The sequence below is a fragment of the Limanda limanda genome, chromosome 16 (assembly GCF_963576545.1).
Source record: "Limanda limanda chromosome 16, fLimLim1.1, whole genome shotgun sequence".
NCBI lineage: Eukaryota > Metazoa > Chordata > Actinopteri > Pleuronectiformes > Pleuronectidae > Limanda > Limanda limanda.
This window is the reverse complement of record NC_083651.1, coordinates 20106933-20133326: the sequence shown is the minus strand read 5'-3', so window position 1 is coordinate 20133326 and position 26394 is coordinate 20106933. Positions and strand designations below refer to the sequence as shown.

The window sequence follows — 26394 nt, the reverse complement described above, 5'->3', positions numbered from 1 at the left end:
CCTGCCCCTGTCCTCATGGCTTCTCCCTGAAAGGTCACCGGTAAAAGCTACTTAATCCTTCCTAAAACAATCTGCATGCACATTCTGACTAACAGCTGGAAGATCAACATCATAACAATACGTTCTTGACTCATCTGCCCCTGAAAACTAAATAATTTAAAACTAGAAGAATGCATACCTCTGCCAAGGCTCAACAGTCCCCTTGAATTCAATGAAGGAATTGAACAAAATGGTGTCGATTAGTCAAGTCCTAAACATGACAGATTTTATTTTTCATCAAGATCCATTAACTTCAAAAAATTTGTGCCATGTTTAAGACAGATAAAGAAATTCCACAATCCGTCCCATGATCCAGATCCGCACCAAAATATAAAGTATTATTCGCTGACCCGTCACACATCCATCCACCAGGTTTCATGGTCATCCATCCTGTAGTGTTTGTGTAATCCTGCTGACTAACAAACAAACACACATGCTACTCACACACTACCAATACTACCACATTCAGCTGCACTGGTTCCTGTTAAAGCTCAAACAGGTCAAACTCATCTACTTCTAACAATGCTGCAACTAGGGAGCTGCTACATTGAGGACCAGCTGCTACATGGCACTGACCTGCTCACCTCAGCACCTACAGTCCCTGCAGAGCTGACGGGAGCTCACAGGAAATAATCGGTGGGGCTGAAGTAGAGGCGTTTAGCGACCTCCTGACGTGTGTAGTTGTGGAGGATCCAGGCCTGTGTGGGACTGTGGTTACAGTACTCCACTGTGGGGCCGTAGGTGCCGTCCTCCAGACGGCTGAGGGTCAGACATGATTGGGTGATGATGTGGAGGAAGGTGTGCTTCTGCAGCGGGTCGGGGGGGTAGAGACAAACATTCTGGTGAAGGTGAGAGCGAGAGTCATCATTTATTAATGCATCTGAACTGAAGGTTTCCAGTTTAATAAGAGGTGATTAAAATTTGACCATTTTGCTGCATTAGCATGTTGTATTTAAAAAATTCATGACTCGTGAAAGAAAAGGTTGAACTCCTGCAAACTGTCAGTACTTAATCGGTCTATTAGACAACGTTTTGGTCATGGACCCTTGTTAGGGATTCAATTCACCATGTGAAACAACAGTCTTATGATGCTGCCACACCATGTAACAAACTAAAATTAAGATGAGAGATCTCAAAGCATATGAATATTATCAGATCAACGCTTAATCAAAAATTATTTTAAATGAGACAAACAATCCAATATTTGTAGAATGAATATAAGTGAAAACAGTGAAAGGAAATTGTTTTTTTAATACTATTAAAGATTAGATGGGAATTACAAAGCAATTTATTTCCTAATAATCTAACGCCTTTTCTTGACAGTTTCATCCATCACCCATTTGATCTGATCTTTCAGACAATATATATATTAAAACTAGATGGCACTGAGTAGAATGGATACGACCCAGGCCCAAGAGTCCCCTTCTGAAACCAAATTTTGATGTATTTTTTTCCGGATCACCAAATTGCAAACTCGTACATATCAGTCCCCTCAATGTGCCTGATTTGTTGAATTAAGATCTGTGAATTATTCACTGAGAAATCAATGACAATCATCTCACAATGCTAGTGAGTTCTTTCCTGACATATAAAACATCCTTCCACCAAGTTATGTTTAAATCCGTAAAGTAGTTTTTGTGTAATCCTGCTAAATACCTGACAAATGCAGATGAAAATGTGACCTCCTTGGATGAGGTCACTACTGTTTCCCAAATAATTTGTCAAGTGTTAAGTTTCTTATTGGTTTGAATAAGTTGGTGCAAGAACTCAACCTTTTCTTTAAAGTCATCAAAGAATTTTCCTTCACATCTGTTCATCTATAAATAGAATAAATATTCAAAGCTGGAAACCGTGTAGACGTGTATCTTACTCACATGTTGGCAGCAGAAAGATCTTTGTGAATAAGACTTGACAACTCTAAGTTGGAAAGCTACAAAACTAACACAATATTTCATATGTAAACCTAAGTGAGAAGAACAGCTGGATGAGGAGCAGAATAATTCAGACTGCGATAATGTTTATAACTGGTGTGTTCACGTGAGATTGTGGGAGACGGACCAATAGAAGCAGCTTCTTTCTGGCTGAAGCTACAGGACCGGTGGAAAAAGGGAAAAGCCATCTGCTACAGTTGTGAATGAAGATGGAGGGAAGGTGGGAAAGTGAGATACCGTATATTCGTGTGAAAGAGAAACTGATGAGCAGATGAAATGTTAATGGTTCTGTAGGCGACCAGGATTCAGCCCCTGACTGTCACACCCGGGCTAAAAATAACTTCCACCACTGACAGCGGTGAAACCCCAGTCCTGTTTACAACAGAGACCAGATCTTAGTTCATGAATTATAGATTTTTTTCATAATGCTCCCAGAGAACAAAGTGTAATGAAGGGGTTTCTTCCCTGGTTTGTTCAAAGCTTGATGGAAAGGCCTCAGGGCTTCCTCACCTTGTCATGTCCACATGTCAGCGATGGAACATTTCAATAACTGAATGTTCGCTGTGGTCTCTTTCAACCCTCTACCTTTAAATTGTTAATATAAAAGCTGCTGTTTGAGGTGGATGATCCACAATGTACCGAGTTTACAGTCAGAAGAGCTTCAGGAGAATGTTTTGAGTTTGTCCTGTGACATTCAAAATGTGTCAGAGTTTCCACTTAGGAGCTAAACAACATATGTTAATACATTTAAATGAAGACTGAAATGACAAGAGAATACAGTATAAAGAGTATAAATGAACTGAGAACAATATGCAGTTTGTGGTTTTTCTCATTTACTTAAATTTAGTTTTCGTTTCACCACTTTGAAATTGAATCACGGTGTGAAATGGAGCTAGTTTTCCAAAGTGCCGATATTCTAGTCAATTACAGGTTCAAAATGAGTTCTACAGGAATCTGTTTACATGCTGTGATGTTCAAATTAGTCACACACTGTACTGCTTCCTGATAGAATATTAACTCTGCTGTAGTCATGATATCAATGATTGATACATCAATAATACAGTTCTGCTGCAGGAGTCTTAACTGACTGGAGCGGGACGATTCACAATGGGAATTCTTTATATATTTATGATTTGTAAATGTCTCTCCATCGTGGTAAAAACTGTGTGTAGGCGGACACGTTACATGTTACATGTTGAAGGAGACGGAGAAAGAAAAGTCTGTCCTCATTCTTCAAGATCCAGCCCTAACAGAGCTCCTCCGCTGTTATGACTATCATTATTATTACTATCATTATTAGCCTAAAAATAATTATCAGTGTCATTATTAGGATTATCATTGTTAACTGTTGATGTTATCATTGCTGCTGTTATTATTAATGACATTATTACACCTATACGTTTCTGGTCTCCTTCACTTCCCTGCCTCCCTATTCTTTTCCATTCGATCCAACCAGCTGAATCAGACGTCCACTCACCCAGACCCTGCTTCTGTGTGAGTTTTCTTCGAATTTTCATTCCTCTCCACTATCTTTAAGTGTTTTACTGATGCAAAAATTCAATCATACATTTTAAAGTGCCTTGAGATAACGACTGTTGGGATATTGTGCTGACAAATAATACTAAATTGACATTGAATGTAAACACGGTGTTCAAGCAGCGTTTTCTTCCTTTGCTGCAGACTTTGGCCTTTGTAACTTAGCGGACCTTACATGCACAAACAAGCTATAGGTCACACTACAGGAAAATGAAAACCCCATGGTGAGGCCACTTTAAACTATCTAATCTCTAATGACCACTACCGACAGAGGATATCACGATACTGGACGCACAGGTACAAACTTTGGATCAACATTCACAAGGTGACGACTCAACCATCTTACCTCAAAATCATACTCCCACTTGCCACCATACTATGTAAAAAATACAGAACATCAGGAGAGAATAGCTGCAGACTGGAAAACAACTCAACTTGTGTGCTGCTAGAAAAAAAACTGGTATACACCACCACCTGGTGGCGGAGCACAGGGCAACTGAATTTCCCACTAAGCACGACCAAAATCCTCCACGTACTCTCCTGCACAAGCAATCTCATCAGACACACACAGAATCAATCCATCAGCATTTCATCCAAGTCTCTTTCAATACAGCAGGCGACAGGAAGCAGGACTGGCTGCCTGCAATAACAGCCTGAATAGGGATTATCTGGGAACACAAATCCCACCTCAGCATTGTACTCGAACATCTGATTTCCCTTCATGTGGTGACACTTGAGCATGATGACGGGGCCGTTGAGGCGGGAGACGTCCAGACAGAGGTCGTCTGTTCTAATTTCTTTATCCGCCGTGTATGAGAACACCTGGAAACAAGACGTCTCAGTCAGAGGATGGGAAACACTGGCAACACAAACATCAATCACCATATTGCAGCCAGTAAACAGTGGGAATATATCACAGATTTCAATAGATTAATTCTTGATATTATTGTAGATTTCTTCATGATTTATGAGGTGCCAAACATGGTTTAAACTTTGGATTTTTGGGTTGCATGTATTTCTTTAGTTGTAATGACAGAGGAAGCAATAATTAGACCAAAATACAAATGATGCCTTGGCACAAATCCTCTTAAAATAGCAAAGTGACCCACAGCATGGAGCAACATCAACAAGGGACTCTGGAGACAGCAAAGAAAAACTTGGCAAAAACCCCAGAGTTAAATTGGATTGGAAAACACACACAGACTTAAACACACAGTTAGCAACCAGAGCGAGCTGAAATTCTCGTGTATCATAGATAATGAATCATCAAAGGCTCTATTTGTTGTTAATATAAAAAGAGATCAAATCAATCTCCATTACCTTTTCATCACTTGTAAAGTTCTGCCTGTTAGAATGATATGTATAGTAAATAAACAGCCCAGTCCATTAAAGACTTGGACTACAAATGAAAAATACAAAACAAAGGATATTGAAATACTATTTGAGGGGACTATATGTACTGTATTAATCATGGTCGATAAGAATAAATGTGTTTGGGTTTTTCTCACCTGGTTTCCTCCCATACCGTGACAGTTGAAAAAGCCGACTTTCTCGTTTTCCTTTCTTCCCATGTTGTCCACACACTGGTTGGTCTCAACATTTCGGATCTACCAGCAAGAAATTCACAGTGTAATAAGTTTATTTGGCTCAAATATTTCGTTCAATTTACTGAGCTCTAAATTAATTTTTAGTATGATCAAACCTTCCTCATATTCCATTTTACCCATACCAAGTTTACAAAATGCTGTGGTATTAATCCATCACTCCAGGCTATTTCTCTGAACAACAAAACAACCAGCAACAACAAAACACCAGCCAGGTTGACCCTGCTCAATATTTCTCATTAAAATGTGTCCTTACAACGAAATTGGACTTTTTAAAACCATATTAAAAACTTTTTTGAAATACTTTCTGATTTTAAATTAACTTCTTCTAATTTTTTCTCTGTGTTGTTTCTAAGTTCCCTGTGCAGCACGCTGAATCAACCCGTGTATAAAATACGCTTTATGAATAAAACTGCCTTTTACCTCAAGTTCATCACAAGTGACTTGCCCATTACTGAGAATTGTAAATTTCCAAACTGTGATGTTGAAGAATGTTTTTCTGAGTAAGAATTTTACTTAAAGCTGGCTCTATATGTAAGCAACTTATTATGCCTATCATGCAGGAACAGAGCCGCATTCATAATTAAGTGATATAAAACCTAAGGGTTCCAGCTGTTAAAGAAAGGCTGACTGACTGTGGGGGGATGAGAATCCCTCAGTGGAGGTTGCGGTGGCTTAGAGGGAGACGAGCAGCTGAGGTGCTGCAGTACAGCAGCGCAGCACAGATGAATATATCCTCTCATCCTCAGCAGTATGAAATGATAAGGGATTACAAGCTCTTTCACTGGGAGTTCTTCAGCTGACATTGCTTGGAAGTGGCTTCCATCTTCTGCACAGGCTGCACTCTGCACGTCAGCTCTGGCTGCACTGCTGTCGACACACAGCCGTGGGCATCACGAGTCAAACTCAGGCCACTCAATTATATATTTTTTTCCCACGTGTGAGTAGGAAGTAACTTATAAAAGGATCTTAAACTTTTGTTATCTTGAAAACAATTAAGTACGAGCTCTCAAACCTGAGCTTCACATTATCAGATTGTTTTACACAATATGCTTTTCATTTCTAAGGGGACCACTTTGTAATTCCATCACTGCCCATTCAAATAATGATCTGATGAAACGTTTCTACTGTTTTTTGTATTAATACTACAGGGAAATACTTCTCCTCTGCAAAAAAATTATTTTAGCTCAAGTGCAATACAAACGTGTGCCATGAGACTGGGTAAAATGTATACATGACCAATCTTGGAGCCTTTCGCCTGAAGAGGAATTAGCATCCGGTGGCGACGGCCAAAATTGTAAGTCAAATGCTAACAGCGATAAGTAGCAAATGTAGCCGTTTTAGGTCCAGATGACATTTAGGCTCATCAACATTTAGAACTATCTGCATATGAATGCAGGTAAATTGAATGGCCGTTAGTTAATGTTTTCAATTAGTTTTGCTATCTTCACGGAATGTACATACAGATTCTGCATATTCACAAGTAGTGTCTGTTTAACATGAGCCTAATCTCACCAAGCATAGTGTGAACATGTGATTGGGAACAATACCAACTGCATGAACATCCCCTTGTTTGTTTATCATATGCATTCAATACGAACAGCCGAGGATGTTTGCTTTTTCCATCTAATCTTATTCCAGCCTTTCCTGTATTCTGAGATTTTGAGATTTCTCACACAGCAGTATTGTCTTTCTGAAAAAAACAGCCGAGAAACTGCAAGGGCGGATCGGTCTGAATGCGGAAGCAGCTGGTTTATCTGCTGCATTATGGGAGATCAGAGGACATTAAAGCTCATACTTCACCAAGTGAGTAGTATCTTCTTGGGATCTGGGAGTCTGGGTAGATGTTCTCTAGATACCAGGAGAACGGTTTGCACTTCAAGGCCTCGCGGAGGGCTTTACGGGAAGAGACGTCTCCGTAATCCACCCGCATCACTCCTGCAGGGGAAACGCAGAGAAAAGGATTCAGCCAGATGAACAACTTCACAACATCAGATGTTATTCACCTAAGTGTTTACATTTTTACCTCCTCCAAGGAGGCTATGTTGTCACCACTGCCCATGTGTTGGCTGGATTATGTGAAAGCAAGAATAAGCATAAACAACTCATGGGTGTAACTGTATAAAATCTGGTGTTTTTAAGGACAAAGGTCTGCGCTCTCCTGACTGATATTCTCTTTTGGTTCTAAAATAGAAGGGTTCTCTTTATTTGTTGCACTACCAAAACTTAACACCAGAGGGACCCTTTATGAAGAGCTATTTGGGTCATGATAGAAAGACTTTCTATTAAACGTTACATAAAATACTTTATTGATAAAAATCGAAACGTGAAGAAAAGTCATACGAACAATGTCACATGTGTGGTACACGTGTGTCGTGAAGTATTTGACACTGAACATGAAAACTGCAAGATGCATCAGCCTAAATGAAATGGAACACAGAGGAAGGATAAGACGGGGACGGAGCACAGACACTTACAAACACATCAGGCAGATGGTTTCTCCCCAGAGAGCCTCTTGAGGACTCAAAGCTTCTATGTACATTGATCCAGGGGGTAATTTATCATGAAAGAGCATGATTGCAATAAGGGAAAGATAATTTTCAAGCATCCAACAGTAAGGCGTTGTATGTTTATCTATCAAACACGAGGCAGACAATGCAAACACCACCCTCTATAATACCTACAATATCGTACACTTTAATCTGGGATATAGAGGTTTCAATTTGGCAGATAAAAGCAGAGGGCTGAAGGCCACTCTTCCTCCCCTGGCTCTCTCTTCCCCCTCTCCCTCTCCCTCCCTCTGTCTGAAAGGTCTGAGCATCACATGTTGCAGATGATGAATGGCCTCTTTGATCATGAAATCACCAGTGAAAAGGAGGGATGAGGAGGGGAGATGCACTTTTAATAGGATCACTCCGCGCCACTCCCAAATTCAGCCCGCGCATCATACTGTGTTGCTCTGAGGCCAATAAGCGAGGTCTGGCAGCAGCGTGGCCGAGATCATTCTCCCTAATGTCCTGGAGGAACAGACAAGCCATTCCAGGGCCATGATATGCAGAGAGGCTCATCTATCACAACCCCCAGCCCTGTCTGCACACAGTTCGCCATTGAAAATACTGCTCGAGTCGAAGGGGAAGGTCACAATTTGTGCGACAAGATTCGGCAGATTACGAATGATCCCGCACAGGTTGACTTGAGATTTCCGGGACACTGCTGTCTGCTAAAGGGTAATCACATTACTTAATCGACAGATGGAGAGCTACTCATGTCTCGGTCTCGCACAGTCGTATTGTTCTAGTTTGTCCGAGTGCATTTAAGCTCTGAGGGGCTAATTAATTCTCTTTTGCAGACGACAAAAGCAGCATTTAATTCCTATGTGAAGCAGAGTGAAAGAAGAAAAATACATTCTTAGATGAAAGAAAGAGTATCATTAAGACAATTAACGAATAAGAGAAGAAAAGTGCTTTCGTTTCACACTAATATGGTGAATGATGAACAGTAGCACAGAGAAGTTTCTTAATGCAGTTTATTCATATCTGCTTTTGAACAGCAGTGCAGCATTAATGAAACTTCTTACATTTCTGACTCAAAAATTCCTTGAAACTTTAAAAACATGAAGAATTCATGTCATTTCAGCATTTATCTACTTCACTACCTTCTATTTCAGAAAACCTCTGTCCGTCTGTCTGGAAGTGGAAAGCCTATTTTGCAAGTCATTTATCTTATCAACTTCACACCTCGGTATCTGTGTCCTGAATGGTCAGAGGAGGTGCAGTGTTGATCTGGACACGCGATTTGTTCAATATTAATAACTTTTGAATAAACATGACACCAGCGCTCTGTAGCAGTCAGTGGGGGGAGGGCAGTGCGCCTGCAGTCTGTGGACCGAGTTCTTTTACGTCCTCAGACACACTGCAGCAGTGGCCGTCAACTAACAGCCTGCTGCCAATAATACATGTCCCGCCAGGCATTTTGATAATCTGATTATTTATATTTTACTACATTGAACTGACCCAGACAACCACTTCCTCTTTAGTGATTTGTCTTCAAAGTAAAAGCACAGAGTATATCGGGTAGAAACTTATATAAAAGGCACATACGTGAACAGCAATACAGCTAAATCAGTTTCCTTTTATGGAAAACATTCACATGATAAAAATCTTAATAGCTGATAAACCAGGTAGGATAAACTCAAAGTTTTCAGTTTGAGGAGGACTCACTCATGACAAGGAATAATTCTGAAGTAGCACCGGAGCGTTACCTCGGGACACAAAGAGGCAGGTGTAAACAGGCACTGCACTAATAATCCTAATCTGTCTGTGTACCTGGTGATATGATGTAGAAGAAGTCTTTGAAATCATCCATCCAGACTTCGGCCAGGCGCCTGTTGTTCTTGTTGATGACTTGGCCCGTTCCTCCAGGGAAGCTGTACGGTGTGGCCTTCCGGAAAACGTGGCCCACGTGGGAACATGTGACAATTTCCAAAGAGCCACCGCACTGCCAGATCTGCAGACACGTGGTGAATTCATCCAGTGTGTGTCAAGACAGCAGACAAACACAGTCAGTACAAGCTTACAAAACATTGGGTACATGCCAGTTCCCTTAATTGATGCTCAGGTGCTCATATGACAAAGGAATGAATTCAAACTGTCACCAACGAGGACAGTTTGCTCTTGATTCTAGAGCAGCGCAGCTTTCAGGGGAAGAGAGAAAAGAAGAGATTATCGAATGAGGGACAGTTTTACTAGAAATGTGTTTGTCACTGGATGCTGCAGCAGAGTCGGCTGCTCTTACACTGCAACACACATACAGTAGACTGTATATGAGAGGAATTAAAGCAAAACACACCACATAACAGAATGGAGACATAAAAAAACCAACACAGGAGTAAGAGTCGCAGTTTTAAAGATTTTATGTTTTTGCTGATTCAAAATGTATCAGATTTATAGACATACCATTAGAACCATCACACTTCATTTTAGGGATACTGCCTGATAACCTTGAAGAAAACAGCCAGACAAAACTTCTGAGAGTCCTTCTTTTAATAGCAAATAAACTAATAACAGCCTCCTGGCTGAAGCCAGAGCCCCCCACAATAACCCAATGGAGGGGCAGAATTCAAGATATGTACAGGATGGAATACCTGACTGCACTATTACAACTGAAAACAGAGGTTTTTAAAAACAACTGGTCCTCGATTGCTCTACATTTCCATCTGATATGAGAAAAAAAAAAAAATATATATATATATATATATTGCTTTTGTGTTCCCTTTGTTTCCCCTTTTAACCAATGGACATATGCAGGTCATACTATTTCAGAATAATGTCTTGATGAAATGTTATGTGAAATGTATTGTGTCTGTGGACATTTTTAATCAGTAACTTGATTTCGATATATTTGGATAATGATGGCCTGGACCCGAGACATACATGGACAGTTAACCCCAGTAACCTAGAACTTGAACCCGTGATACCTAATTTCATGTTAAAAACGATGTACTGTATGACTGTGAATGTGACAAAAGGAAATAAAAAGAAGTTCAAAAAAAAAAATGTATCAGAAAATGGATGAAATGTGTATTTTTTGGGGGTAGGGGTGATCGGGTGCATACCACCCACACACACACAGGATGCCGCCCTTTGCTTGCTTAAACATGATTAAAAAAACAGAGGATGCGAGCACTCATACTTGCAGATGAGCTTTTTCAGCAGTGTAGGTAATTAATAGGAAACACTACTCCTCGCTCCACTCTCTGAGCAGCGCTTCCAATGAATTACCTACACCGTGGCAGCCCACTCCGCCCACAGCTACCGCAATATATTGAATGGAGTTCTGTGGTAAACACAATGTTGTGTTGTGTTGACTACACAGCTAACAACAAGCCGTACACCGCATGTTAAGTGATGAAAGCACTTTACGTTCATAGTGCGACGAAACTTCTCCCACAAATGGACTACTCTGTCTTTGTGTTATTTATGTATAACATATCAAACAGCTCAAGATGGACGGACCTGACCAGGACTTCTACTCAGTTTTTGAACACCACAGTGACAAATCTTGCACAATCTGAGAGGTTGCCTGACAATGAGCGACAGTGACGCCTTTTTGAAAAGTTAACACACAATAAGTGGACCCACACATGCACTGTGCACTATAAGAAGACCATACTAATTATGGGTAGGGCCTCCCTGTGTTCTCGCAACAACCCTCATTATTTGCATACATTCCACAAGATGTCAAAAATACTCCTGTGAGAGTCTGGTCCATGTTGATATGATTTCACATTCGTCAGCTGCACATTCATGCTGTGAATCTCCTGTTGAACTAGATGTTCTACAAGAGCCTGACTGGGAAGGCCACCAGAGTTCTCTAAACTCATTGTCACGTTTATAAAAATTGTGCCCACAAATGGATGCATTTGGTCAGCAACAATATTCAGACAAGCTGTTCAAACAGGAATTGACTGGTATTAAGAGGCCAAAGAGTGCAGAGAAAACTTCCCCCACACATTTACACAATTACTAGCCCGGACTGTTGATACAAGGCAAATTGGGTTCATGGATTCATGCTTAATACCAAATTCTGACCATCTGCAAACCTCCACAAAAATTCGGATTCATTCGGTCAAGTTATGTTGTTCCAGTGTCACGCTGTCCAGTGTTGGTGAGCTTGAATCTACTGCAGCCTCTGATTTCCCCCGACTGTCTCCTGCTAATGTCGCACATCTGCCTCAAGGTTCGATGTGTTCTGCATCCTGATGCTTTCTGCTCATCGATGTATAGATTGATCTGAGTCTCTTCTGTCTGCTCCAGTCAGTTGGGCAATTTCCCTCTGAACTGTGTCTTTGTACTATTCTGAGTTAAGTCTAGGAACTGTGCATTAAAATCCAAGGAGGTAGTATAAAGTCACTGATGTCACATTTTACCTAATTTTGATGACCGTAATTAAGATGGATGACACATCTCCACTTCCTCTGCTACAAACATTAAGCTAAAATATCTAGGATATCGCACCTTTTACATCATGTGAAGCCAGAGTCTGCACAGTAGTTGTTATGGTTTAGAGCTGTAGTTCTGAGGTCCCACATATACCACTCACCATTCAGTCACAGCTGTCAATCACGACATTTCACCCTGTTTTTATAGCATCAAATAACCAATTAAGACCAATCTTACTGTAAAAATGAACACAAACATCCGAGTGATAAGAATGAACTAAAATGACAGAAACCATCCTTGACTTCTTTTGTTTGGTCCATGTCCCATCCATTAACATGGGAGAAATGGAGTTTATGGCCTATACTGCAACCAGCCACCAGGGATGATCAAGATGATTTGGCTTCGCTTTTGAAATGCTGTCATGTCGCCGAGTGTGTGTTCAGTGTCTGAGCTGTGAAGAACACTTCTGATCTGTGCACAGGATGAATAGAGCTTTGTTGTGCATGTGGAGATGCTTGTCACATAGTTCAAAAGAAAACAGAAACACAGATACAATTAAGGGAACTGGTAGGTTTCCATTTACCCCCCACGCCCCCTTTCTTTGTTTGCGACTTACTCTGAAAGACATTTCCAGGTTCTCTCCCCCCCAGATATCCATCCCTGGATCATAGCTTCCTATTTCTTCAAAGTATGTTTTGTATATGGAGAACAACCCTCCTGCCATGGTGGGAGTCCTGCAAGAGACACACGACAAATGAAGACAAGATTCTTTTGTAATATTAAGTCTCTCTATGCTGCATCAATTTGTATCTCAGCACAACTCTGAGGAGCATTCACAATATAATAAAAGACCAATTTGTTTGACAATTTGACACCAAGCCCGAGAGGGAAAACAACTTGTCTTTTAATTAATTCCATGTTGAAGTCTGCCCTGAATTAAGCATAATGTTTGTTGCAGGGATTTGCATGAGCTGTGAATTGCACTGCAAATCCAAAAAGTGCAAATGTAAGCAGACTTTCTATTTTTAAACTAAATGAGCTCATTCATACTTACACTACAGCAGAGCACAATCACAGAAATGCAGATGCTATTTAAGCAGTTGTTTGCATCAGTGGGACACACAAAGGAAGAAATATCTATTTCTGTCCACAGATAAAAATGGCACTTTTTTAATCTTCTTGTGAAGAAATCCTAATGACCAAGATTTTTCTCTGTAGCCGGCTGCCATCAAAGCAAACCCCATCAACAGCTCTGATGAAGAACTGACAAGTAACATCTCTACGAACTCACAACTGTGTCTTTTCACCTTTTTCTGTAATCAGACGTCGTCTCTGTTAATTCTTAAACAAAAACATCGCTTGAGTGGAAAGTCAGACACACATTCACTTCCCAAAAAACGATGACTATCTAGATTTGACTTCAGAGGACATTTTCTTTGTGCACCTGACAGGAAGCGTTCTGTCGCCTTTGCGTCGATCCATCTCCCGCTGGGGAACAGGGTACCAGCGGAAATTCAGCTTCCAGTTGAATCCACCATAAGTCATATCGGAGCCGGCCATGTATTCAAACGTCTCGTCGCTGATGACATCGATGATAGGGCACACCACTGCTGACCTGAGAGACACCAGTGGTAAAGTGTAAGAGTCAATGTTGAGATCAAAAATGTTTGTGAATCATCACACCGTACATTAAAATAAATGTTACAACAATGTGGAAAGTTAATTTCCCTTACTGGTTATATGGTATTGCTATTATAAAATCAGGTTGAGATCTGTGACCATTTCTACGGCAAGGCCCAGCAGCCCCTTTAAATTAAAACACGTCTTTATAGCCAAGGCCACATGACGTTACTCAGCTACACATTGGTGAAAAAATGCTCCAATATAACTCAATAAATTCAACCCGACTGTAATTAAACTACTAACATAAAAGGTTTGAAGTGTGCAGACTTATCTTTTAATTGTTCATAACTCTTCAGTTTTTCAACATGTGATTTTGAACAAATTTGCTATATTGTAATACAACGTATATCAGTATTGAATATAACATTGATATCTCAAATCTTATTTCAACCATATCTCTGTCTTACACTGGATTTTAATTAAGCTATAACCGTATCATGCATCAGGAGCATTTTGCACGGAGCATACAGCATGTACTTCCTGCACCATCTCATCGGTCTGCAGCCAGAATTACTGACGTCGATACACGTGCAGCAGCATTCAGTAAAAGTGTAATGGCTTCTTAATGCAATATTCTACGGCATATGATACCAATCTCTTCCTGAGGGAAAATAAATGTGTCTGACCTCAGATAAGATATGGATCGCAAGCGAATCATTATTAATCCATCCATCTGTTCTTGTCACATACACAGTTCTTTTTTTATACATGCAAGTAAAAGCCGGAAAAGACATCTTCATGTTCTGATAACAGCAACCAAACAACTAACCATGTTGAATTAACAAATCCGGTTTAATAATCATTCAAAGATGAAGAAAACTTAACGAAGAGATATTCTACACATTCACAAACACGTACCTGAAGATATATCCTTGTTCGCTTTAATCTCGACTCTATTAGGATCATTTGTGGCAAAGTTAACATTTCAGATCTACAGTAACTGGAACCAGTTTCCTCTGAGACAGCAGCAGGAGCAGATGATGCAAAATGATAATCGTCTCTATCAGCAGTGTCAGGCTCTAACAGTGAATTCATGACTGACAGGCTGCTGTCCCATCAATATTCAGACAGAAATTTGGCTGTAGCACCCAATGATGCAACTGAAGTGAAATGTGATCGTACCACTATAAATAAAACATGTTTCAGGACTGAATAGGCAAAAGATTCAACAGATTTTGAAACAGTTCTAAAGAAGAGAATATGCTGATTATTTCAAATTAAAAATGAACATCAAGTTTGATGAATTCATTCTGGTGGATTTAGCCTCTTACCTGTCCTCTTTAATGCGGGCCAGCAGGGGCTCCAGCCAGCCCGTCGTACACTCGCAGTGAGCGTCCAGGAAGGTGATGACCTGACCTTTGGTGGCGGCCGCCCCCCTCAACCTGGCTCTGATCAGACCTGAACGCTGCTCCATTCTCAGGATCCTTACGGGCACCTCCAGAGTTCGCACGTAGTTCTCAAGCTTCTTCTTCAGGAAGTCTGAAACAGAACAGCGAGAGTCCACAGAGCTGAAACAAACGGTTGGATAAAAACGTTAAATATGTAATTCTGGGCTCTAATTCTGACGACTGAAGATGTCTCCAGATTGATGGCTGACTATCATCTGTATTTTAACTTAATTTATAAGAAACTGTTAATTACCTCCATCAAGGAGGTTATGTTTTGATCAGCATTTGTATTAGATAGCAAAATGATGCAACAACTACTGGACAGACTACTACTGAGCATAGTTGAAAGATGTGGTAAAGGTCAGGGAAGAACCCATTAAATACTGCTTCGGATCCCAGTCGATTTTTTTTGTCACTTTCATTGATATTGCAAGACAATTTTTCAAAGAATTATGTGTCAATGTTGCGGAAATATTCAGACATATTAAGCGGGTTGGTTGTAACAAATAGGACTGGAATCCTGGCTGAGCAATTAATTCTGCTGAGTGCAATTCACATTCACAGATTCAAACCCACAATATAAAAAATGTTGTGAGATGCAGCTCCACATGTCAGTTTACGTGGTGCTTTTGTTATCCCCTTCTTCAAATAGCAAATTCTCATTCCTGTTGTTGCATTTAAAAACACTGTATTTGCCCTTTCTTATATTATTCTTATACCATGATAGGTGATCCTCTGAGTCTGTATCAGGGATTTGTCTCCCACACTCTTTACACAGATAGTCAGCCATGACTTTAAAATGAACATCCTGTATCCTTGACAACGGAGCTAAACCTTAGAGTCTGTCAGAGACGAGACGCTGTACATTTTGTGAGCTGCTCATTAGCCACAGTACCAACCTCGCTCGCTGGCATCGTCCACGAGCACGATCTCCGTGAGCAAGTGTCTTGGAGAGCGGTTGATGACACTGTGAACGGTCCGCAGCAGGGTGCTCCACGCCTCGTTGTGGAACACGATGACGATGCTGGTGTTGGGCAGGTCGTCTTGGTAAACCTTGGTCTTACAGCTGAGAGAACGACAGCCGGAAAAAGGATCATAGTAAAGCAGAACCGTACAAAATGAAGTTACATGAGGTTGATTATCTAATGTCACTCAACAGACATGAAGAAAGACGCACAAGAAACTTAACAACTTAAATATAAAGAAAATATGATGAAATGTGATTGGGCACCCTCTTAGATTAATTTCAAAAGCCCCAAAATGATGCTGATCCCAAAGCTTGCACCTTCTGGTTTAGATTAATACAAATAACACATTTAGACGTTCCAGTAGAACAATTCCTATTAGAGCTTCTTATACGTTTAATATTACTGTAAATAAAAGCTAGGGTTGGTTATCCTGGAAAAGACAACTTTATCTATTGAGCGGGATCAGCAGAGGATTTCAATAATTAGGCGTTTCAGCAACACCTCATAAATCCTCCCTTTAAATATGGATGTTTTAAATGTCCAACATTTGACATTATTTTGTTATTCTTCGAGAATAATTCATGAGTCATTACAACTAAACTGAACTCATTTGCATTCAATACCTGAACAGAACAATTTGTATCCTCATACTTAAACCTAACCCTCCGAACTAAAACGATGGTGTCAGTGTTGAGCAGCAGTCACAGTGGATCTCCCTGCCTGTAGCTCATTATCCTGTGAGAACAGAATCAGAGTGCATCCTGCTGCGATCCGATGCTGCAATCACGGTATAAAAATCGACACAGCAGATTTAATGACGAACACCTCAGGTAGAAAGTAGAAAAAGTAAAACCGGTGTTGACAGATGTGTCAGCGTGCCCTTGGTTTGAAGGGATGTCTGTCAATCCCAGCGAGTGACAAGGTGGTGTGCTGTTCTGGATTGTGGGTCATGTTGAATAAGGAATGAGTTGTTTTACAGGAGAAAAGAGGAGGTGGACCGGTCAGAGCAGCCCGCACGGGGGGAGCAGGAAGACTGCGAGGTGACGGAGGGTGAAAGAAGCCATCAGAGCAGACAGCATTGCTGCTTCACTCCTGTCTATTCAATGTGACAGAGCTGACGGACCCAACTGGGCCAGAAGGCTGCCTTCAAGACAACACGTTATCGTCCTTCAGAGGGAACAACCGGCAATTCTGCACGGCTCTGGATTGTTCTCACTGCACAGCTGGGGATATTTTTTTGCAAGACTAAGCTGTGCTCTGTAATTAAGCTGCTGTTATATTTATACTGAGGGAAGAATGAAGATAATATGGAGCAAAAAAAAAAAATCGCAGCTGAAGTTCCTCAGTAATACAGGTTTTCTTTTGCGCTGTGTAGGCAGAATATTCTATACACATGCATCGCTGTATTGCAAAACACATCGAGGTGGCGTTCTCTTAATAAGGCGTCTCGAATGTACCAGTGAAAAAAAGACATACTTATTTCCTATGTGACTGGCAGGGCCTTTTGGCATCCACTTAATTAAAGTGCTGCAGAGATCTGGCATTCAGCTGGAATATTTAAACCTGAATCACATGGGTAATGTCTCAGAGCGAGAGGAGAACGCCTGTGCATACCAGCCGCACGAGATGAATGTGCTCATGTTTCACACAAACAGCTCTCTGGATTTTCATTAAGTGCTCAAGTGGATCTTGAGTGACAGTAAACAAAATCCTTCCTCCATTCAAATGTCAAGTCTCACATACACACTGGATGGATCTGATTGATTTTGTGTTGAAACAGTGCCCATAATTAGAACTGTTTTTTCCCCACATGGAACAGTTATTAATACAGGTGGAAATTAATTAACTCATTTATATTTTATTAAAACCATCAAAATAATGTTGTCCTGATAGTTTGAAACATGTCATCAGCAGAAACAGCAGCTTGCATCACTGTTTGACAACCTGTTGAGACTATTAAACCCTGCTGCTCTGCTGAGCCATCTAATAATGTTGTATCAACACCAGAGCAGTTTTTAGTGAACCTGACATATACAAGTCAACTCACATTACAGCATGAAAATATCTCAAATATTAAGACATAAAATGTATTTAAATGTCAAGCATTTTCATAAAGAAACCACAGCTCCATGCGACATGTGATAGGTATGTAATGTATCAGAGTTTAGAAGCAGTGGAGGACTCGTGTTTAGCTGCTGTGCTTCACGGATTGGTCATAGTGGTCTTCTCCTTCACGATAGGAAGCAATGCGGACAAAAATAAAACTACACTGGCAGAAAAAGGTAAAGAATCGGAGGAAGAAACACGAACAGAACTGTTTTATCACTGGCTTATTTCCTGCAGGACCGTCCCTTTGAGCCATTAGGGGTTTTTTTTGCCTGCAGAATTTATCATAGTTACCTACAATCTCTGCAATCTCCTTCCAGGAGCCATCTGAGAAGTTCTATACTCCTTCTATAATGACATTATTGAGGGGTTATGGAGATGTCTGAGGGGATGATCTATTTTCAGAATCTTGCACCCAGTCCTTGTTGTGAAAGACACAGCCATAAATTCAAAAAGTTGGGAGTAGCGTGACCCAAAATGACGCCACGCATCAGAATTAGTTTTTTTTATTTGGACAGGAACAGCGAGCATAACGAGCCTGGAAGCTGGTCTGTTGGAAAGCAGACATGCGTGTGTGCGTGTGCATGTGTGTGTGTGCAGGTGTTAAAACAGTCAGAAGTGTAAGTCACAGCATGCATCTGGAAGACTACCAAGCTTATACGCACCCATCCAACCTCACATCCGGCAGACTCCTGTTGAGTGCGATCATGTCACTGGCCATCAGATTGAACTGGTTAATCTTAAAGAGCTCCTTCATCTTCTCCTGCTCGTTCTTGGGGATGTTCACCGACTTGCCCATCTCGCCTGGACCCTCGTGGCTCCGAGTTATCACAGCTGGAACATAACAGAGAATAAAACAGAGGGCATGAGAGGGCAAGTCTGACTTTAAATTTATATTTCTGAGCATATACTTTCGCCAAGGCCCAACAATTCCCTTAAGCCACACCAAATTGCACACATTCAAAGATATGCAAATATGCCTATACGTTGTTTACCTGGGAAATCAGTTAAAACATTGAAAAATTGCAATGGTTAAGATCCTGCATCCTACCACCAGATTTTTATTTGGATCTGCACCAAATTGCAAAGGCTCATTAATCAGTCTCCAAAACATGCCAGATTTTTTTTATCAAATACTCTCTGGGAAATCAATGCGAATTTTGAAAAACACCATCTCACAATGTTAAAGTAACTGAAAAAAAGAACATCGTGGATCCGACCCCTGTTTTGGGTCTGCACCAATATTCAATGGGTTCTTCTTTGGTTCAGGCCCCACCCCTTTCACAAAAGTGGAAATTGCAGACTATTTATTTATGGGGGAACAATGTGAGAGTAACTGTTATATAAAAGTCAACTAAAAATTGCAGCTCCTTTCTAAATGGGACTAAGACTAATGAACAGTCTGACCTGGGACACTCCTTCTCTTCACTCCATTCTCACCAGCAGAGAAGAGAAGGGTTTTCAAAAACTCTGTAACAGGCACCACAGATGCAGAGTTTATTATCCGTCTCTCCAGGGGAGTGTAGTAAAGCATGCTGGTTTTATCTCAGTACAATTTGTTAAGTGTTATTCTGCTATAATTGTAAAAAAGGAGGACACAAACATTGGTTTCCACGTCAATGTGCATGTACCAAATGGATATAAGGGTTTAAAGAGCATCAGGATGTGCACATATGAAAAGTACGGTATATTCCTTTAGGAACACAAAACAAATGTGATAGGATTCTCACTTGCACTATTAACGCCTGAGAAATGCTACATCTGACGTCACAGATTGCACAAGAGACATTTCATACAGACAGAGTGAAGGTTCTGCCAAACCTCTTCTGGTTCCTGTGGCTTGAGCTGGCCGAGTATTAAGTGGTGCACAGGCTGAAAAACATTTTAATTTGATATATTATGAGGTTTTGAACTCAGAGATTCGGACAATGTATTAATAGATCAGGTTGTGAGGAAGCAAAATCCTTCCTACAGTTACACGCCCCTGTTGCTTTAGTTAAGTGCCTGCAGAACATCAGCAGTGCTGTTATTGTTGCTGCACTGAGCGAAAGGTAAATAACCTCCTATGGATTTATGACCTTCTCTCTCTCTATAATAATATATCTCAGAGCAGAGGCAGTGCTTTCAATGATAAGGGGTCACACAGTTCACATTAGCTGCCTCGAATGGCTTTGGAGCTTCTGACAACTATTGGAGGTTTTTCCAGAATTTAAGAGAAACTTTCATGTAGCTCAGAAGACAAATTGCGATCACATTAGTTGCTTTCAGTAGAGATGAGCCGGATACTCGGCTGAAACGAGTATCCGGTACGGATAAAGCACTTTTGACGAGTACGATTATAATACGAGTAATCGGAGTCATTATCTGTGCTCGGACTGAATGAAAATCCTCACACAGCGTCACAGCGCTCCTCCCATTCACACACGGCTCTGCTCACTCACTCACAGAACAGCTCTCTGTCTCTCAGTCACTCAGGTTCACTGCGCATCGGGACTGTTCCATAGGCTCAGTCAAGGAAGCAGAAATGATTCGTTCATTTCCCGACTGGGTCTTCGGGTACGAGTCTTTGGAAAAATTGCAATGGCTCAGTAGAGGAGCGCTGGAGATGCGAGGGACGTTCACTGTTTCCCGGAGAAATGAACACTCCGTGTTTCCAGCACAGAAAGACGCGAACCACATCCGTCCACAAGTCACAATGACTGGCCCCGTTATTTTCACTTTACATTTACACTTACTTTACAGTAAAGTAAACCTCTATTAAATACAGTACAACATGACAGTTTGTATGGTTTGAAATTGTCATTTATTATCACACTGGCATTTAATTATCACGGCAAACAATTACACTGCACTAAACTTTAAGTGTTAACGTAAAGTGAAAATAACAAAACCAGTCTGTATGACTTGCGAACGAATACAATTCACGTCTTTCCACACCAAAAACACAGAGTGCTCATCTCTCCGGGAGACAGCGAACGTCCCTCGCATCACACACACACACACACACACACACACACACACACACACACACACACACACACACACACACACACACACACACACACACACACACACACACACACACACACACACACACACACACACACACACACACACACACACACACACACACACACACACACACACCCCCGGTGTGGAAATTAATGTTAAAAAAATCAAAATAAAAAAATCATAAAAAAATTCCAAAGTTAAAAAGAAAGTTATGTTGAACCAGCCCACTTCCGGTTTAAATCACACCCACTTCCGGGTTAGGCCCCGCACACTACGAGTACGGATACGGATAATTCATATGGTTAACAGATACAGATACAGATAATGCTGTACTCGCTCATCCCTAGCTTTCAGACATGCACTGGACTCCGCAGATCATCCGTATTTTCTCACGAGGGGAAGGGCTGTCTTCGCCTGACCTCCTGGTATAATGTCAGTAGATCCCCTGCTGCGTTCTAGCATCGACTTCTCGATGTAAGAACGCAGCAGGGGATCTTCCGCTGGATTCACAGCGAGCGAGTGGGGGGTCGAAACTGCAACCCTGAAACTTATCTAAGATGGTTAACGTTAGCATGCTGATGTTAGCGTTTCTTACCAAAGGCCAGAATATCCTCACAGACACACCAACAACTTGGGATTTGTTTTTAAGCCTTTAACTATTCTTTTAAATGATCAGTATATCAAATATCAGCATATTTATGGTGCATTATGCAGACAGTTATATAATTTCTTATAAAGAAATACATTAAATACGACTTATATATTTGATTACCATAAGCTACTCACATAGAAAAATGTAGCGCCTTCATTATGACCATAAAATATATTTTTCACCTTCAGCACTTTCAATATTGCATACAGTCAGATTAAATAAAAAGAAACACTCAAATAAATCTCTGATCACAAACACACAGTCAAAAAGCTCTAAACATGACCTAATACCAGTGAGTCCTGGCCTAACCCTATAAGGAGTGATTTAGGAATCCTTTACCTTTTTGGGGGGGTGTGGTCAACCTGGTTGCTAGGTATGAAACTTACTTTATGTAATGAACATATCTGTGGAAGAGTTATTTGAAACCCATTAAATGAAAAGGGACAACTGGGTTATGGGACGTTCACTGGGGAATAGGGATCTTTATCTTAACCAGTCTTGCAAAACCACCCATTTCATGGGAGTTCGATGCTAAACTGCTGAAGTATTTGCTACAAACTAACCTCCTGCTGCAGCGTTTGCACACGTTTCATGTGGTTCCATTAAGCTCAGTTGACAAAAAGAACAAAGAACTGAACATGTTTACACTGAGCCAAGAACCTGTGTATGTAAAAATCCTTTCTTTCACATTAACACATCCCTTCAAACAACTTTCTTTTATTATTTCAAGCTAATGTAAATCCTAAATACACAATGAACAGCAGGGACTGGCCATAAAGTTTAATGTGGCTGAACTGACGTGAGCCGAGTTGTGCTGCTCGAATCAGGAATTTGAGGCAAACATTCTTTCAACTGTCATTATCAACCTGGTGAAGACTCCTCATGGACTCCTGGTCCAAAACTGATCAAAAGGAGGAGAGCAGACAAAGCATCAAATCATACCACAATCTGAGTAATTGTAATTTAAACATGCATTAATCAAAAATATTGATATTAACGTAATGAAATTTCTCCAGGTAACGCCGATATAACCAGCTTCAGAATTGTGGAGCCTTTTGGCTGATTGCTGGTAAGTGTAACAACCCTTACTCTGTGTCAGTTGAAGCAGCTATATCTATAAATAAACAAATCGTCGACATGCTAATAAACCCAGCAATAAACAACAGGTAGAGAAAAGGCTCTATGGAGCATTCCAGTGCCTTTCAGCTTATTGTTTTGGTTTAATGACCACAAAATTGTAGATCGTCTCATTTATCATAAGTATCAGTATTTCTTTATCATACCACTTGGTGATATTAATTAATACTGAAAAAAGGAATGATAAATGATTTCTACTGTACATTAGATCATCAGTGTGGGTACACTTGCATCAGGTCTTACAGTAGCATGAGGCCCTTGTGTTTGTCACATGTGATCGAAGCACCGTGGCTGGTTGGGAGGTAGTGGAAGAGGTTTAACTGTTTAGACTATGATTCCAGCCATAAAAATCTAGAAATAAGTACATAAAGCATTAAGTACTCAAAAGGCACTTCTGGCAAGAATGAGTGTTATAATATGGGAAATATATTAAAGTGTCACAGAGCTCATAGGTGGCTGTTTTCAGAAAAATGTCCACAAATACGCTGATGAACAAACTTAGTCGCTTGCTGAGGAACACAATAGCATTTTGTAGCTTAAGAGCCAGATTTTTCATAAAAAAGGACCAGAAACAGCTGTACGCAACTGTTGGAATTACATTTAACAAATGGACAGAAACACCACTCGACATTAAAGCTGAATTCCCATATGTCTGCTGGCTGTATTATAGTGCACTGTGGGCTACCAAGTTTGCCATAACAATTTAATGTTGACATGAGTGATTGTTTGAACACGATTTGATTGGCTGGTGCCTCCGTTGCCGCATTAAAGATTAAATGCTCAACCTCTGCTGTATGCAGCACAAGCAACGTGACGCACAAAGCAGTTTGGCAATGCATGACATTATCCCATACAAAGCGAATGAGCAGCATTATGGTTGAAGCCTCCACTAAGTTATAACAATGTTTTTTAACACGTTATTCAGTTCAGCCTCTGATGCGTCTAAAGTCATTTTCATTTTAACTAATATAAAATACAAAATAGTGACTTTTGAACCATACAAGTAATAACTGAATAATACTTATTTTGTACACGCAAACAAAAATGGTTCCCATTCAAAACTGAACATGTGAACCAGTGCCACATTAAGAATATAGGCTCTTCAGTTGTGGGCAAAATGAATAAGATTACACTTTGCAGTGGCCTGGCAAAAGAACTGCAACTGCCTGTGAAGGAAAATATTCTCAGCACTCAGTTCATTAATTATATCATCTACTTGGTGAGCAGTGTAACATTAGACTTTTGCATGGTAATAAGTGTCAGTAGCTGGCAGCTCTGCCTCATTCTAACCTTAAAAGCAGCTTAGCAAGCCTCTTAGAAACCTGCTTACTTGAGGGCATGTGAGGAAATGAACTCTGCTAAAGCGATTCTGTGGTTTAGGTTGATCAGCACCACACACACACACACACGCACATACTCACACACTGGTGTTAACTTACAAAGGTGAATTAGTCCTATCTTCATTCAATCAAATACGAAATAGAGATTTAAAACATCAGAAAACTCTCTCTGTAGATCAGAAAACTACCAATTTGTATTTTTTACATTGGTCAACTTCATGGAGTTAATGAGATTCATGACAGATGATGACTCTGTAAAAAAATGAGGTGAAAAAAAGGGAATGTATTAACTCAACTGCTTAAATTAACACGCATGTCTGATCCTTAACAGAAGGTTGAGTCCACCAGATTAAAAAATGAAACAAAAAGAGAAATTGTCAAATAACTGTCGCTTCGCTTATAAAGTGGGGTTATCAAATTCTGTAATCCCAGTTTGAGGAGATTCTTTAAGGTATTTCCATAAGAAGATAATCTTAAAGACTTGATAATCTTAAAGAGCTTCCCTGACTTGATATTACTTCTGAAACCTATTCTTTTGTACATTCAAGTACTTAGAAAACTAAATCAAGAGCTCAATTTCAGGATGGAAATTGGAATTTTAGATATTCATCATGACCCTTTGGGAAAAAGACTGCAGAAAAATGCATTCAGAGTGAGATGTCACTTCAGTGCAAAACACACTCCACGTTGTTTGCTCAGCATGTAGTCTTTAATCCTGTATTTATTCCTGATTAAGCTCTCATTATGTCGTTAAAGAAATTACCACTTAAAAGTTAACACCTGACACTGGGGGTTATACAGTTTCAAAGATCTACAGTTTCTAAAGATGATGTTTTACCACCTCCCTTTAATATATCCCAAATGGAAAATCACTGCAAAACATCACCAACCAATTACATTAACTGAAAGACTGCAAAAGCCCTTGAAATACAAAAATGAATATTCCCACTCCCTAAACAGAGAAGTTGGAAAAAAAAACAAATCACTGTTAACGTCTTCATTTTTAAGGGAAAACATGACAATGGAAAAAATTCCACAAGCAACAGTAAAGCTCAAAGGGACAGGGAATAGAACAGTGTCCCAGTCTTTATCTCATAATGGACTCCTTATTTCTTTAAGTCTACATCACATCTACTCTGCTGATCAAAGGTGGTGCAGAGCTGGTGTGGACTCACCTCGGAGGGCAGGGAGAAGCGAGCGGTCTTTCCTGTCATCGCACTTATTACACTCGCTGAAGTAGAGCAGCAAGAACACATCCACCAGCACCCACACCAGAGAGGTGGTCAACACCACCTTGCAGTAGACGAACCGCCGCATCACCTCCCCGGGATGTCGGCCAGGCAGCCAAACAGGGGGGGGTCGCAGCGAGCACTCAGGAGCACTCAGTCTGCGGAGATGTTTGAACTCGGGAGACAGGCTGAGAAAGAGAGCAGGGTGGAGGAGACATCCTACAGGGGAGACAGAGACAGAGACAGAAATCATGATAAATATTTTAGCCATCTTGATAAATGTCATCATGAAGCTGAAATGATATAAATCAATAATCTTACAAAGAAAATGTGATGTCAGCTAAAATCTGTGAGAACTAAAGTAGATCAATATTTGCCTCTCGTAAAAGTGATTAGCAATCGCCTTTAGACTTCTCTTTATGCATTTCATGGCTGTGGATCATAAGTCTGTTTCCAGATCTTTAATTCACTTTAGTAGGGAAATGTGACATTACACAAAAGGTGAAATAATTTGCAGACTTATTGTCTGCACATAAAAATATACAGACAACTACTTTGATGCAGTATTGTTTATACAGCAAACCAGGGATTATGTTTCATGTATATCAAAAGAACTTTGTGTTGTTTTTGTCTACATGTGAGGAATGTGGAGAAATCACCACCTAGAAAGAGGTAAATAAGTAAAAGGATAAAACAACCATATATACATTATAGTCGTATCTGTATTGGATTTTTAGACAAACACAAAAATCTATATGTGACAAAAGAATCTGAGAATGGGGCGACCCGTGGCTCAAGGGTTGAGGCACACACAACATCCCAAGTTTG

General features: G+C 40.4%; 1 protein-coding gene across 2 annotated transcripts; it reads right to left on the bottom strand.

The window, feature by feature from the left end:
- Positions 1 to 659: 659 nt before the first annotated feature.
- Positions 660 to 25654, bottom strand: galnt13 (UDP-N-acetyl-alpha-D-galactosamine:polypeptide N-acetylgalactosaminyltransferase 13). 2 transcript variants are annotated; one of them, XM_061088872.1, is made up of 11 exons: positions 25513 to 25654; positions 18862 to 19030; positions 16022 to 16188; positions 15006 to 15213; positions 13496 to 13666; positions 12668 to 12785; positions 9436 to 9616; positions 6909 to 7048; positions 5015 to 5113; positions 4194 to 4328; positions 660 to 845 (listed from the first exon to the last, which is right to left on the bottom strand). In XM_061088872.1, exons 1-11 carry the CDS (start codon positions 25652 to 25654, stop codon positions 660 to 662), a joined length of 1716 nt encoding a protein of 571 aa, XP_060944855.1. The 2 variants fall into 2 exon arrangements, with proteins under 2 accessions (XP_060944855.1, XP_060944856.1); XM_061088873.1 differs by having other exon boundaries at positions 660 to 842.
- Between the last annotated feature and the right edge of the window lie 740 nt (positions 25655 to 26394).

Excerpts from the sequence above, each read along its gene's own strand:
- galnt13 (XM_061088872.1), bottom strand. The coding sequence starts at position 25,654 with ATGCGGCGGTTCGTCTACTGCAAGGTGGTGTTGACCACCTCTCTGGTG. Across the intron at positions 16,189-18,861 it reads CCGGATGTGAGGTTGGATGG|CTGTAAGACCAAGGTTTACC; the intron begins GTGCGTATAAGC and ends TCGTTCTCTCAG. Across the intron at positions 5,114-6,908 it reads GATACTACTCACTTGGTGAA|ATCCGAAATGTTGAGACCAA; the intron begins GTATGAGCTTTA and ends TCTTGCTGGTAG.